The 13,778-nt window shown below is 43.1% G+C and overlaps 1 protein-coding gene across 2 annotated transcripts in view; it reads left to right on the plus strand.

Moving 5' to 3' along the window:
- The window catches only part of FIRRM (FIGNL1 interacting regulator of recombination and mitosis), a 40,284-nt gene that overhangs the window by 23,649 nt on the left and 2,857 nt on the right, over nucleotides 1-13,778 (plus strand). The window contains exons 11-21 of one of the 2 annotated variants that reach the window (XM_084865971.1): nucleotides 315-463; nucleotides 1,105-1,234; nucleotides 2,248-2,434; nucleotides 3,052-3,134; nucleotides 3,456-3,507; nucleotides 4,419-4,508; nucleotides 8,054-8,239; nucleotides 8,852-8,974; nucleotides 10,006-10,101; nucleotides 11,855-11,968; nucleotides 13,429-13,533. In XM_084865971.1, the coding sequence (XP_084722097.1) occupies nucleotides 315-463; nucleotides 1,105-1,234; nucleotides 2,248-2,434; nucleotides 3,052-3,134; nucleotides 3,456-3,507; nucleotides 4,419-4,508; nucleotides 8,054-8,239; nucleotides 8,852-8,974; nucleotides 10,006-10,101; nucleotides 11,855-11,968; nucleotides 13,429-13,533 (1,315 nt within the window). The remainder of the gene's footprint in view (nucleotides 1-314; nucleotides 464-1,104; nucleotides 1,235-2,247; nucleotides 2,435-3,051; nucleotides 3,135-3,455; nucleotides 3,508-4,418; nucleotides 4,509-8,053; nucleotides 8,240-8,851; nucleotides 8,975-10,005; nucleotides 10,102-11,854; nucleotides 11,969-13,428; nucleotides 13,534-13,778) is intronic. The other variant, XM_084865972.1, reaches the window with a different exon arrangement.

The raw sequence follows: 13,778 nt of genomic DNA on the forward strand, positions 1-13,778 counted from the left end.
TTACATTAATGTTTTTATTATTTAAATTCATATTTTTGCAGTATTTTTAAAAGATATCATTGTCAAAATAGGTATTAAAATGAATTAAAACAATCCAGAGATTTCACTAAGATTCTAAATTTCTTGTTAGAGCTTTGTTATTTAGTTCTGAGGTTCTTCATAATTATGGTGTCATTTCCGTAATCTGAATTTTGTTTAATAAAACATATGCTACTTATGTATTCTCACTGCTAGAAGAACATCAGTTTGCAGTATTTACCTCTTCCTAAAATTAGAAGGTAGCTGTTCATAACATTGTTTTCCTCCCCTTCCAGCAAGTTTCCTCCCAGCCTGTATGCTTCTGGGATCTCTCAAGCCCAGCAGGAGGAGATAGCGGGCACTTTCCTAGTCACCCTGGATCCACTCATCACTCAGCTGCTCACCTTCCAGCCTTTCGTGCATGTGGTTTTGGACAGTAAATTAGGTAAAGCTTCAAAACAGAATCAATGTTAAAATGTCTCATTAATTACTAGAGGCTCCGCAGGTCTGGTCCCAAGTCTATGATCAGGGCCATCACCAGCCCGGTTCCCCGTTCACCATCCAGCGATGGGAGCCTGACGGCTGGGGGAGGGACCGAGAGGTCAGCCATTCCTGCCTGCTCACCAGCCCCACCCCCGCTGCAGGTTGCCCTCTGTGCTTAGGGCGACTGGTGGGGCAGGGGCCTTGGCCTGGTACCACCCGCATCCCCTGCCACCCACTCCTGGTCCCCGTTCGCCATTGGCAATCGGAGCCTGCTGGCGGGGAACGGAACCAAGAGGTGGTCAGTGCACCTCATAGTGACTGGCCGAGCGGTCGTTCTGGTCATGCCATTAATGGTTGCTGGGCTTTTATTATATAGGATAACATGTTAGAGACAGCCTTCCCTTCCCTTATGCAATCATTTTTTTAAGTTGCAAACTTTTTATTTAAAATTTCTCTTACGTTTTTCTTCTTGGAACATATTTCTCATTGAAATAAATTATGTCTCTAATTTCTTTACATATCACATCGGGTTTCTGCCGAGAAGATGTAGAATACGTTTTTACCAATTTGTAACACCATGAATGTGTTTTTATTGCTTCTAAGAGCTGCCATGCGAACTCCAGTTCCCGCAGTGTCTCCTGCTGGTTGTCATCATGGATAAGCTGCCCGCTCAGCCCCTGGACGTGCAGACCCTGTGGTGCACCGGGAGCCGGGCCTCGGGAGCCGCGTCCAGGTAGCAGATGTGCTGTTTCTACCCGTCACGTTACCATGGTTTACAATGCCCTCTCGCTTGGAAAGATCTTGAAATTACGTTTTTGTTGTGTCAGATATTCTAGTTAATAATTACTGTAGACCTCATTCATATGTTGCTATTTTATAAAAATATACATATAAAACATATGAATCTATAGACACTAAAACTATTTTAATTTTGTTTAGTGTTTTAGAAGGTATTACCTAATAGTGTTATAAACATTGAGTGGATTGGGTTAGATGTAATTAGTAACATGAAAATGAGCTCTGATGAAGAGAATGGTAGACACTGTACTTTACCGCTTGGGAATTTTCACTTGTATTCATACTCCTCCCTTGGATTATTGCTGTGCTTGGATTTTTCACCCTCTTTTAGCCCATTCAGTCTCCCTGAAGCCCAGCTCTGAGCTCCCTGTTCTCAAAACCAAAATTCTGTGCTCAAAACTAAAGCCAATTTGTCAGACTTCTTAGCTTTGGGTTGAAAGGCCATCCCATTCTGTTGCTAATTTCTGCTTTTGCTCCTCATCCTTTCACTTGTTTTCTGTCATGTTTACCTTGTACTCATGCTTTTGTTGTCTTTACCTGTTTATATCTTTTTGTATTTTTAATTTAAGTCCTCTACAAAGATTTCCTAAACCATTTCAATCATAAAATGCCCTCTCCCCATCAGAACTGTAATATTCTAGTTTATATATGCTATCTAGCTATTTAAAAATGAAGTTTCTTCATGAATTTTGTCTTTGAATAGTTTAGTTATGTGATAAACACTTGGTCAGTGATACAAAATGTCCAGGCAAATTCTTATCCTTTAAGGACTTTCTCTAATAATGATTGTATTTTGTTTTTATTATACATGTTCACATATTGGAAATGTATACCTCTTGAGACCTTTTGCTTTACTAAAAAAAAAAAACCCATGATATGTTATATTATTATACTACTAATTATTAAATGTTAATAATGTTGGGTTCCATATTCTCAATTTCCCTGCAGGATATCTCTCCTCACAGCCATTTTCGGCAGTTTTGAGCAGTGTTCTGGTGAGCTCTCTCTCCCTGTTCACTTACAGGGAGTGAAGGGGAAAGGGCAAGTGGAGGTTGCCGTTCCCTTGTACCAGCATGTCTGCGTTCATCTGTGCACGTTTATCACCTCCTTCCACCCCTCCCTGTTTCCCGAACTGGTAAGTTTGTGACTTGTTTGGCTAAGCTGAGGCTGCTCTTTTGCATTTTTTTGTTTCACTGAAATTGTGGATGTTCTTTTAGACCAGGGGTCCTCAAACTTTTTAAAGTGGGGGCCAGATCACGGTCCCTCAGAGAGCTGGAGGGCCGGACTATATGAACTACTAATTCCTACTGTAACACCTCGGCTGCGCTCACTGCCCAAAAAACCTGGCGGGCCGGATCAGACTCCTCTGCGGGCCGCATGTGGCCCGCGGGCCGCAGTTTGAAGACCCCTGATTTAAGATATACAGTGGGTAGTATCAGTCATATTAAATACTGTATTTGGATGGTTACAGCAGAAACAAAAGTACAGGCTTCTATGTCACTATGTTGTTTTAACAATGTGATCTCCTGGGAGAATGCTGGTGGGCCCAGTGATTGATTTCTACAATTAAAACCAGTTTGAGTCCTGGTGGCTCTGCATCGGGCTCCATGTGGCAGGTGCTGAGGACGGGCAGGCAACATGGGCTCCTTCAGGTTCCAGGAAGCAGAGCCTTTCCCCGAGGCCTGTTGCCGTGTGTGTTGTGCGGTGTTTTGTTTCATGGGGAAGTGTAACGTGAACTGTGTTTCTGCTCAGGATGCCGCTCTGCTGAGCGCAGTGCTCAGTGCCAACATGATCTCCTCCTTGTTGGCGATGGATGCCTGGTGCTTCCTCGCTCGGTACGTGCACTGCTTTGTTTCCGGTTGGTTTGTCGTAGTGACCAACAGTGAATTATTTTAGATTTTTACGTTTATAGAAAAGTTCTGCTCAGTAACTCTTTGGTTTCCTATCACAGCACTCAATTAGGGTTCCTCTCCTCTTTCTTTGTTTGGAGTCATAGACGACTAGTGCGTAGGTGGCTTTGTATGTCGTGATATTCCTTGATCCTGGGGATACCTGGGTGTAAAATACTTAGTGCTATGTGGAAGCTGGTCTCCTTGCTTTTCTGGGGAATTGTATAAATAATTGTATAAAGACTCCCCCCTCCATGTGCATTGCAGATACGGGACCGCTGAGCTCTGTGCGCACCATGTCTCCATAGTGGCTCACCTGGTGAGTAGAATTGCCCATGAGGCTCCTTTGGAGACATGCTCATCTACAGAGAGTGAATATCGAGCGGAGGAATACATGGCAGCCAAATTATTTTGACAGTTTGTTGATACTATTGAGATAGACTAGAAACAGTGCAAAACTGGGAAAATTGTCTCATATTTTCAAAATTTTATCGAGTTCCATTAATTGTTCTGGGAAATAAAGACTAGGTTGAGAATTAATTTAAAGTTGATGCAAAATAGAAAATCAGGAGAGAAGAGTTTAATGTTGATGACCAAGAGTGTTCTCCCTCCTTCTCTCTCTAATATGACTTAGACGGCTGACTCTTGAATTGTTGTATCTCTTTTAGTCAAGAGGGACTAAATGTGATAGTGATTAATGCCTTTGGGGAAAAGCAGTAATGCTTTGTGGATGGGCATAAAGAGAATGATTTAGTGATGATTTAATCTTTTCATATTGACCTTTTTTATCTTTAATTCTGAGATATTTGATGCATTCCATTTAAGATGGTCATGATCTATTCGTTTTGTTGTTGTTCTTTTGTCCCTGGCCTTAGTGTATTATGCAAGGAATTCATTTCCAGGAAATTGAGTTTATAAAATCTTTTAATTATAGTTCCATCTTACCAGAATTATACCCACTTCTGCACTGTAGTGCTTAGGTCTGAAAATATTCCATGAATTGTTTTTGAGTAGGAGGTAGTGATCAAAATGATAACTCGAAACCAAGGTTCCAAAGTGGTGTTTTAAATATAACGTCAAAATAGTTCTTTCATTATAAAAGTAATATAGGTTCATGGAAAAAAATTAAAATTACCTATAATCTTCTCTCAGAAAGAGTTACTGTTAACACTTAACATATAAAAGCGTGTAAAAGCTGTGATTTTAGGCCAGTCTCCTGTCTTTCCCCAGATAAAGTCCTGCCCTGGAGAATGCTATCAGCTCACCAACCTGTCCGTGCTCCTGCGGCGGCTCCTCTTCTTCATGGCCCCGTCCCACCAGGCAAGAATGTCCTCGTTGTCCCCGTCTTGGAGCAGCTGCCGGGGGTTGGGTTCAGACTCTTTTTAAAATGTTTCCTCCCCCCATTTGTACTATGTTTAAACGTTGGCATGATAACAGAACCTTTTTTAAATAGTCCTCACCCAAGGATATTTTTCCCCATTGATTTTTAGAGAGTGGAAGGGAGGGAAGAGGAGAGAGAAAAACATCGATGTAAGAGAGACACATGGATTTGTTGCTTTCCACATGTGCACCCTGACTGGGGCTGGTGATTGAACCTGCAACCCAAGTGTGCCCTTGACCAGGAATCAAACCCATTACCCTTTGGTGCATGGGCTGATGCTCTAACCACTTAACAACACCAGCCAGGGCAACAAGAGTACTACTTTTTTTTTTTTTTTTTTTTTTTTTTTAAATATATTTTATTGATTTTTTGCAGAGAGGAAGGGAGAGGGATAGAGAGCTAGAAACATCGACCAGCTGCCTCTTGCACACCCCCTACTGGGGATGTGCCTGCAACCAATGTACATGCCCTTGACTGGAATCGAACCTGGGACCTTTCAGTCCGTAGACCAATGTTCTACCACTGAGCCAAACCAGTTTCGGCAAGAGCTCAACTTTTAATGTATCATTGCTTATTACTTTTAGACGAGTTCAGATTTTGATGTTGTTAAAGAAAAACCAGAGCTACACAGTAGTTAAAGTGGTAAACGCAGATTTTATTCAGGGACTATCATGATAGGAGAGACCTCAGTGTGCAGCTGGCTCAGTTCTGAATTCCGCAGACAGGTGAGGACTCGGAGTCGGAGCAAGTGGACGTCAGGATTAGTGAGGTGAAACATTGGGACGGGGTGATTTTTGCTAAACTGACTTGACAAGATTCTTGCTGAACACAGACCAGATGCTCAGATAGCGGGAGAGACTCTTCCTAAACTGACTGGGCAGGATTCCTGCTGACACGGATGATGCCCACCCAGCATGGGGGACACAGCCTAAGGTCGAAGGCTAGTCATCAGAAGGCTCCCTGACTACGTTTGTCAGGGCCTTTGCTGCAAGTTAGATCATCATTCTAATTTTCTCTTCCTGAAACACCTGCCCTCTTGTTTCTTGTGCATTTAAGATTCTTGAAATGGTTCTATGTCTGCTGCCTCTGTAACTAATTTGAAGAGCTGGAATATTATTTATGCCCTTAGTGATATCTCTGTTTTTCTTCCGTAAATGAGTTTGACATGCAGGGGAAATCGAGAGGAGGATGGCCGCAGCTGTTTGAGGTTGTGAGGAAACAAGCTGTGATGGAGGAGGCGCTGCAGTTACAGGGCCTGGCAGCCTTGGGCAGTCAGTCCTCAGGCTGGCCACTGGGGAGCCTAAGGAAGGTGGGGGGCGGGGCTTAGGGGAGAGATCACCAAAGGACCTGTATGCATGCGTATAAGCATAATCACTGGACACAGACACCAGGGGAGTGAGGACATGAGGTGGGGGGGGAGTAATAGGGGAAAAGGACACATATGTAATACCTTAGTCAACAAAGAAAGGAAAAAAAACAACAACAAAGAAACAGGTTCCCGGATGGAGTGGTGGCTTAGTAATTCTGTTAAATTCCTACATGAATCTGACAGGGATGCATGCTTGGGAACCACTATGTTAGCTAAGGGGTAACAGGCCTCTGTTTGAATCCTGGCTTAGTATGACCTTGGACAAGCCATCCTGTCTGAGCCTCACTTTCCCTGTCTACAAAGTGGTGGCTAGGTATAACTATTTTTGAAAACATTTGTAAAACACTAGCACTAGAGGGTGCTCAGTAAATGCTGGGCGGTCTCTCTCACTGAGTATTCGGCCCGAGTCGCAGTCCTCCCTAGAGAGGCTGGCTGGGCCCTAGGAGGACCACCAGCCTTCCAGCCGCCTCCAGGCAGAAGCCCCTGAGGCCGGCGGTGAGCGCTTCAGAAGACTCGCTGTCCTTCCTCCCAACTCCAGCCTCGCTCTCTGCTCAGGTCCCTGTGAATTTTCCTGCCCTCACTCTCCCGACGGAGGCCTTGTCCTGGGTTCCTGTCCATTGCTCTTCATGGAGGGAGGGAAAGGCCTCTTAATCCCAGTTTCTCACATAGAAAATAGGAATAAAAGTATTTGTTTCCAGGGTTGTTGTGAAATTTTAACTTTTAGAATAATACAACTCACAGCAAATTAGCTCTAAGTGAGGTGTAGAAGCTTTGTTATAAATAAAGAAGATAAACTCTAATTTTAGACATCTTACATCTCAATTTTCTAAATTTTTCCCAATAATTGAGGATATCAGAGGTTATGGGTAAATTAGGGTTGTTTTTTTTTTTAAATTTTTTCCCTTCAGTTATCAAATATTAATTTTCTGCTATGATCAAGTGACTGTGCTAAAATTTACAATTAAAGGATAGCCCTAGCCAGTTTGGTTCAGTGAGTAGAGCATTGCCCGTGGACTGAAGGGTCCCAGGTTTGATTTAGGTCAAGGCCACATACCTCGGTTGCAGGCTCCATGCCTGGCACCTTTTGGGCTCATTTGGGAGGCAACCAACCAATGTGTCTCTCACATGGATTTCTCTCTCTGTTTTTACCCCTCCCTTCCACTCTAAAACCAATGGAGAAATATCCGTGGGTGAGGATTAGCAAGAAAAAAAAAAAAAGCTTAAGGGACAAATCTGAATTTGAATCCCTGTCCTTCGAGTCCTTGGCAGAGTTCGTTAGTCCTGAAGCTGAGATGCTGAGGCTCACCCTGACGGCAGCTGTGAGGTTTGAGTGAGCATTTGCCAAGTGTCAGTTCCGCCTGTTTAGCTCCTTTTCCTCAGGCCGGTCACTCCTCCAGAGGAAGGAGGGAGGACACATATTTTTGGAGACTGTAATGTGGACCGGGCTTTATACCAGGCACTCAAACTGTTTGGGGTACAGATGAAAACAGAGATTCAGAAATTAAAGAACTCCCCCAAACACCCATAATAAATGCCAAGCCAGTTCCTGCGTTATCTCAAGTGGAGCAGAGCCAGTTCCCACTGGAAAACTGACTCTGTGACCTTCGCTTCTTTAAGTTCCGTTGCCGTGTTGGGAATATTACTTCTGACTTAACTGTACAGGGTGATGAATTCTTAGGGAAATAGTAGGCTTGCTCTAGCCGGTTTGGCTCAGTGAGTAGAGCGTTCGCCTGCGGGATGAAGGGTCCCAGGTTTGATTCTGGCCAAGGGCAATGCCTGGGTTTTAGGCTTGATCCCCAGCGCAGGGCATGCAGGAGGCAGCCGGTCAGTGGTTCTCTCTCATTGAAGTTTCTATCTTTCTCTCCCTCTCCCTTCCTCTCTGGGTAGGAGCCTTATAAAATAGTTGACCTGACTACCAAGGAATTATATTCTTTAACATTCTTAGTGCATTTTCATAATGTTCCTGATGGAAACAAATGCAACAACAAAAATAATGTGTTCATTTCAGTTAACCTTGAATCTGGTACCTTGTGATAACACTGTTTAATTAAAAACTTTTAAAATATATTAAATAATATATTAAGTTACTCATGTTTCTTTAATAATTTATTTCAGGTGGAGTTTATCCAGAAATTTCCCCCCAAAGAAGCGGAAAATCTGCCTCTGTGGCAACATATTTCTTTCCAGGCTTTCCCCGCTGAGCTGAGGAAGCAGACGGCTCATGAGGTGGTCAGCGCGGGCGTGGCCCAGAGCAGGAGGTGGCTCGGTGGCAGTCGCACTGTGGGGGACCTCGAGTGGCTGGCAAGTACTCAGTTTGATGGATGTTTTCAGTCGTGGTTGGTGAGCCGTTTTAGGAATGGGTGGGGTGTTAGAAGATGGACCCAGGCTGATTTTAATCTGTGATTCTAGATAGTGTACTACTTCTCATACATAAAAAAAAAAAAAAGAATAGTTTATTGATTAGAGAGAAACTGATGTGAGAGAAAAATGTCCATCAGTTGCCTTCGTGCCTTCCCTGACTGGGGATTGAATCCGCAGCCTTTCAGTGCCGGGACGGTGCTCCACAGCTGAAACACACTGGCCAGGTCTAAATTGATGAATATTACAAATCAGCTTGGCCATACTGACTATTTGTTTCAAACTTAAAATGTTCTTTTTATTTCCTTATAAAATTTTCAACCTATAAGGAAAAAGGCTTACTTAAAAAAATGAAGCAAATGTTCCTATGTTAAGGAAAATTAGTTTTATTAAAATATATTACAGAAATAGCTGAAAAGATGAATTTGGGTTTTAGGAATATAATTCCACATGGATTTTTACGAAGAGTTACGGGTAACTCCTAACCTCTAGGCAATTGGCTTCAGCTCCGTTAGGCTGGCGTCTAAAACTGGGCCTTTTCCCGTCTCTCCATAGAACACTGCGCTCTCTGCTTTGCTTGCTGTGAATAATTCTGCGAGCGAAGCTCTGGATATTGGACAACAAACTGCAGTTATGGAAGCCGGAAGTCAGCTTTGGGCTTTTCTAAACACTAATCTGGTAAGCAATGCAACTGTGATTTCCGAGAAGAAGAAGGTTGACAGAAGAGAACAGTACTGAAATTTCCCTGTGGAGTAAAAGGGATCTCGTTTCTTCAGGTGCCGGGTAGAGCGTGTGATTGCAGCTTATTTGTACAATTGAATTAGATTAGTGAAGCCAGAACCTAGTCAAGATGGTGACAGTCCAGCTAACAGTTTCAGGACCGGTTGGATCCAATTTTTTTTTAAAGTTTCTTACCCTATTATTTCTCTTCTCTCTTGGGTTAGTTCAGCCTGTTTTGTGATTCCGGGTTCTTTAATATTATCTTTTGGGCTTAAGGTAGAAGGGGCAAGTAGATGGATGACCCAGCAAAGACAGAACCTAGTGACGAGCCGGCTGGAAATGTGTGTCCCCCATGTTATTACAGTTTGAAAATATGGACTTAAAAATCCAAATAGGACATTTGCTTTGAGCCAATAAAAGCTGACCTCTGCTGTTCCGCCTGTGAAAGCAGAAAGCTACAATTGCACTTGTGGGAAATAATAGACGTGGTTTTGCAGGTGGTTTAGCATAAAGTTTGTCAGATTTCCCATCTGCAGTATTTTCGCTTAATTACTTCCCCTCGTCCTCACAAATCATTCAATAAATATTCATAAAAGCACCTATTTTCTGAAATTAAATCTTTTATGTATGACCAAAAGCTCAAGTTCAGCAGGTTAACTTCTCTGCTGGTGACATAACTTACAATATCATGACAGAAACAATTATGGAGAGAGGAGTGGAATTCTGAGACTCAGTATAGCCAAGTGCAAGGCAGACAGACGTGATATCTAGGTTTGCATCGTGACTGCTTTTTACTAGCCACAGGGTCGTGAGCAGATGTGTGACCTGGCCCTGTTCTTAGTGAGCCGAGGGGAGCACTGCCTCAGAGATCTGCAAGGCATAAGTGAGGTAATAAACAGAAGGAACCTAGGTATAGATAAATGCTGATTAAAAGGCTGCTATCCACATGTTATTGAAAAAATTTTAAATTATTTTGTTTCTTATTTAAGGTAACAGGTCAACCTTATGTTCAACAGACACTCAGCCTTTTGTTTCCACTGTTGGGATTTTTCATTCAAACTCTAGATCCTCAGCTGATCAGTCAGGTAAGAATAGTGAGCAAGTGGGTATTTTGTTGAGAAAGTTGTTGAAATGGGATGACTTAAAATAACTTTCCAGAAACTGTCCTTTTTCATGATTTCTTGCACAGTTTGCTTATTTACCTTGTGGGGTTGCACGTAGCAGCCACAAATTGCATGTCCAGGGATGTCTCCTCATTGCTTCTTCCTTCCTTCTGGTGGTGGATTGTTAGTATTCTGGGCTGTTAATCCAGCCTTTATCTGCTTCCTTTTCTCCTTGATAGGGAAGAGTCAAAACTTTTCTGTTGCTGTTAACGGCCCAGAAAGACCCCTGCGGTTGGGTCAGACTTGTGTGGGACCGGCATTCCTAGCACTTTGCAAGGCACCTGTGCAGCCCTGGGAGTGAGGTCTAACCAGCATGGACGAAGGCTACCCCTCAGTTTCTCTGAGGAAATAAGGTGGTTTTGAGGGAAGACACTGCTGAACTGGGGTCACTGTCAGGGGAGCCTGGGGTGTTGCTGAGTTATGTCCCATTTAGGAGGCTCTAGGCCAGTGAGGGGAGAGAGAGGGGAAGGCCTTCATGGTATCTGAGGTGGTCTAGAGGCTCTGGAATGAGTCCTGACTGGCCAGGATGACCCCCAAGTGAAGAGCTGGCTTGTGTTTAGTCATATAAGAAACAAACAGAAAGAAAAGCCGTTAAGAAGTAAGACTAGCCCTGGTTACTCAGCAGGCGGGTGATGGAAATACAGCCTGTCGCAGTGGACTGTGGGAAGGTCTGGTGAGTGGCTGTATATATGAAAAATTTAAATATTTGCTAATTAGGTAATATTTTTGTTAATCCTCACCTGAGGATGCTTTTCCATTTCTTTTCAGAGAGAGGGAGGAAGGGAGAGGGGGACGGGGGAGAAACATTGACGTGAGACACACTGACTGGGTGCCTCCCAGTTCGGGGAGCGAACCCAGGTATGTGCCCTTGGCCAGGAACTGAACCTCACACATTTCAGTGCGTGGGCAGGTGCTCTAACCTCTGAGCCACATGAGCCAGGGCTAATGAGGTATATTTTAAAATTTCTGTATGTGTAACATGTATTACTGAATTAGAGAGAATGACAATGTGGTAAAAACCATTCACTCCAATTATGTGACTGTAACGTTGAGTTTGTTTATGAAAAGTTAAATGCTGCTAATTTTAATATGATTGTGCCTATCTTTAAAAAATCCAAATAACTAAAGTTCTAAAATTTCAACATAAGTAATTGTTCATTTAGGCATTTTTGTTTTACAGAAGACTTTCTCTCATTGCTCCCTTAAATCAAGGGTTGGCAAATCTCCCAGCTGGATTCTGCCCTGCTTTCAGCACAAGAGCTAAGGATGATTTTTGCTTTCTTAAAGGTTTATAAAATAAAATACGATAAAGTATGCAGCAGGGAACACCTGTTGCTGCAAAGCCTTAAAATACTGACCACCTGATCCTTTATAGAGTTTGCCAACCCCTGCTAATAATAAAGAACGGAGACTTTAAAATACAGAATGACTTTTAAAGGTTCGAAGAAGAGCACCGGCATATAGGTTTTCAGGAGCCCCCCTTGTTTTTTGTTACTTCAGCATTCTTCCTGCCGGCCACTGACTCAATAGTTCTATTAGGGCCCACCTTCATGAAGGTTAGGGTTTGAGGAGTGTTTGGCTATTGTGGGTTTTGCTTTGTTTTCCCTCCCACACCCCCTTCAAAATCATAGCAACTCAGGATGTTTCTGCAAAATAATGTTCTTTGCCTCTTCAGGTAGTAACTCTGCAGGCCTCACTTCTGAAATTAGAACCTCCAGACCATGTTCGCTTGGCAGTCCTTGACTTTGTGTCCTCTCTAGGAAAACTCTTCATATCTCCAGCTATCCAGGTAAAACTCTGAATTCTGTTCTTGTTATTACAAAAACACTGCAGGATCAATGACTAAGGGATTTTTAGGATTTTGGTTTCTTCAATTCTGTGGATTGAAGACATGTAAGTTGGGGGAAAAACGTATTTTATGAATAGAGTGACTACCAAAGTAGAACTCATTTTATGTTGACACACACACACACATCAGTGTAGTCTGATATTTTCTTTGTGGGCTTTAGCCCACAAAGAAAACGTAGTGTATAATGAAGTTGGATAACTTATTGATATTATTCTTTTGGTTTTATATCCATGAAAGGGAGTCTGTTTTTAAAGATAGTGTTTTGAATATGTTGCAAAGTACATGTAGTTGACATTGGGCGCTTATTTATAATCATACTGTGAGGCCTGGCAGGCCACTTCTGTTGAAGGAGACTGTCCGCAGTCTCGCCTTCCTTACTGCTGCCGTCACCCCAGCAGTTCCTGACCGCTGACTCTCCCTCCTCCACAGGAGACTGGAGCTCACTGATGAGCACCTGTTATGTAAATGGAACAAGACCGTAATTGACATTACAGGCTGATTAAAATCTTTGCAACCAAAAAATTTACCTGGTTAGTTTCTAAAGGACTTTCTCATTTGTTCCAGGTAAACGATGCTGCTATCACATCAGGTTGCGTTTCAAGAGATAAGTGTAGCTGTTGTCAGTTTGTTTTCAACTCTACGGGCAAAAGTAGCCAAATCTTTTTAGCATAAGAGTGTTTTTCCAAAATGCGTCTGCATTTGGACCATAATGTGCCCAGAACCTATAGAACAGATGTTTTTATTAGCAGAAATTACCTTTTATATTTCTAGAAATATATCTATTTCCAGGAGTGAGGTTAAGGCCTGAAAAAATTTTGGGGCTTCATCAGCAAATAAGAGGCATTTAAAACCATAAGATTGATTCATATTTCATTTAAGAAAAAAAATTACTGAGTTCTTGTACATTTATCATGCACTGTTTCAATCACTGGGGATTCAATAATGAACCCAGCAAACCCCCCACTGAGAGATTGCAGACCTGAAGTGGTGACATGTGCAGTGCGTGGGATGGTGTGTGTGTGTGTGTGTGTGTGTGGGGTGGGGGGGGAAGAGTAGGAAGAGAGCATGTGGACGTGGGGCACAGCTCTAAGTGGGCGGTACAGTCAGTGGTGACACTAAGACAGAAGCCGGGGAGCAGGCCTTGCAGCTCTGGGACAAGCGTCTTCTGAGCAGAGGAAAGGCAGGGAGCAGCTCTGACCTGGGAGTCTGGCTGGTCCACCGAGGATGCAGCAATGACTGAACAGAGGCAGGCGGGCTTGCAGGCCAAGGTCAGGACCCTGATTTATACGAGCAAAATGGAAGACTCGAGCAAAGGAGTGACATGACCAGCATGTTTTAATACAACATTAGGCATATTGCATTCACTCTGCTAAGGCTTTTCTCTGCTTGGTTCTCTTTAGGACAAAATTGTGCCCAATCTGTGTTCCGTTTTTGCTTTGCTGCTGGCCGACAGGAACTGGCTATTAGAACAACATGCCTTGGAGGCATTTACTAAGTTTGCAGAGGTAAGACCCACCATGGCCGTGACCTGCAAAGCATTTCAACGTTTCAGACACTCCAGAAACAGTGATGAGCTGCTTCTCTTAGTCGTAAAATTTTCTGCTGCAGAAGGTATTTCTAAAGATGAGGCATCGAGAAGTGGGATCCCTAAGGGCCTGTGGGTAGTAACAACCCAACAGGCATTCTAGCCAGGCCTGCGAACCCAGCAGTCTCCTCCACGCTGTTTTGGGGTTGGATAATACCTACCACC

This window comes from Pipistrellus hanaki (assembly GCF_964339955.1).
Source record: "Pipistrellus hanaki genome assembly, chromosome: 18".
Classification (NCBI taxonomy): Eukaryota; Metazoa; Chordata; class Mammalia; order Chiroptera; family Vespertilionidae; genus Pipistrellus; species Pipistrellus hanaki.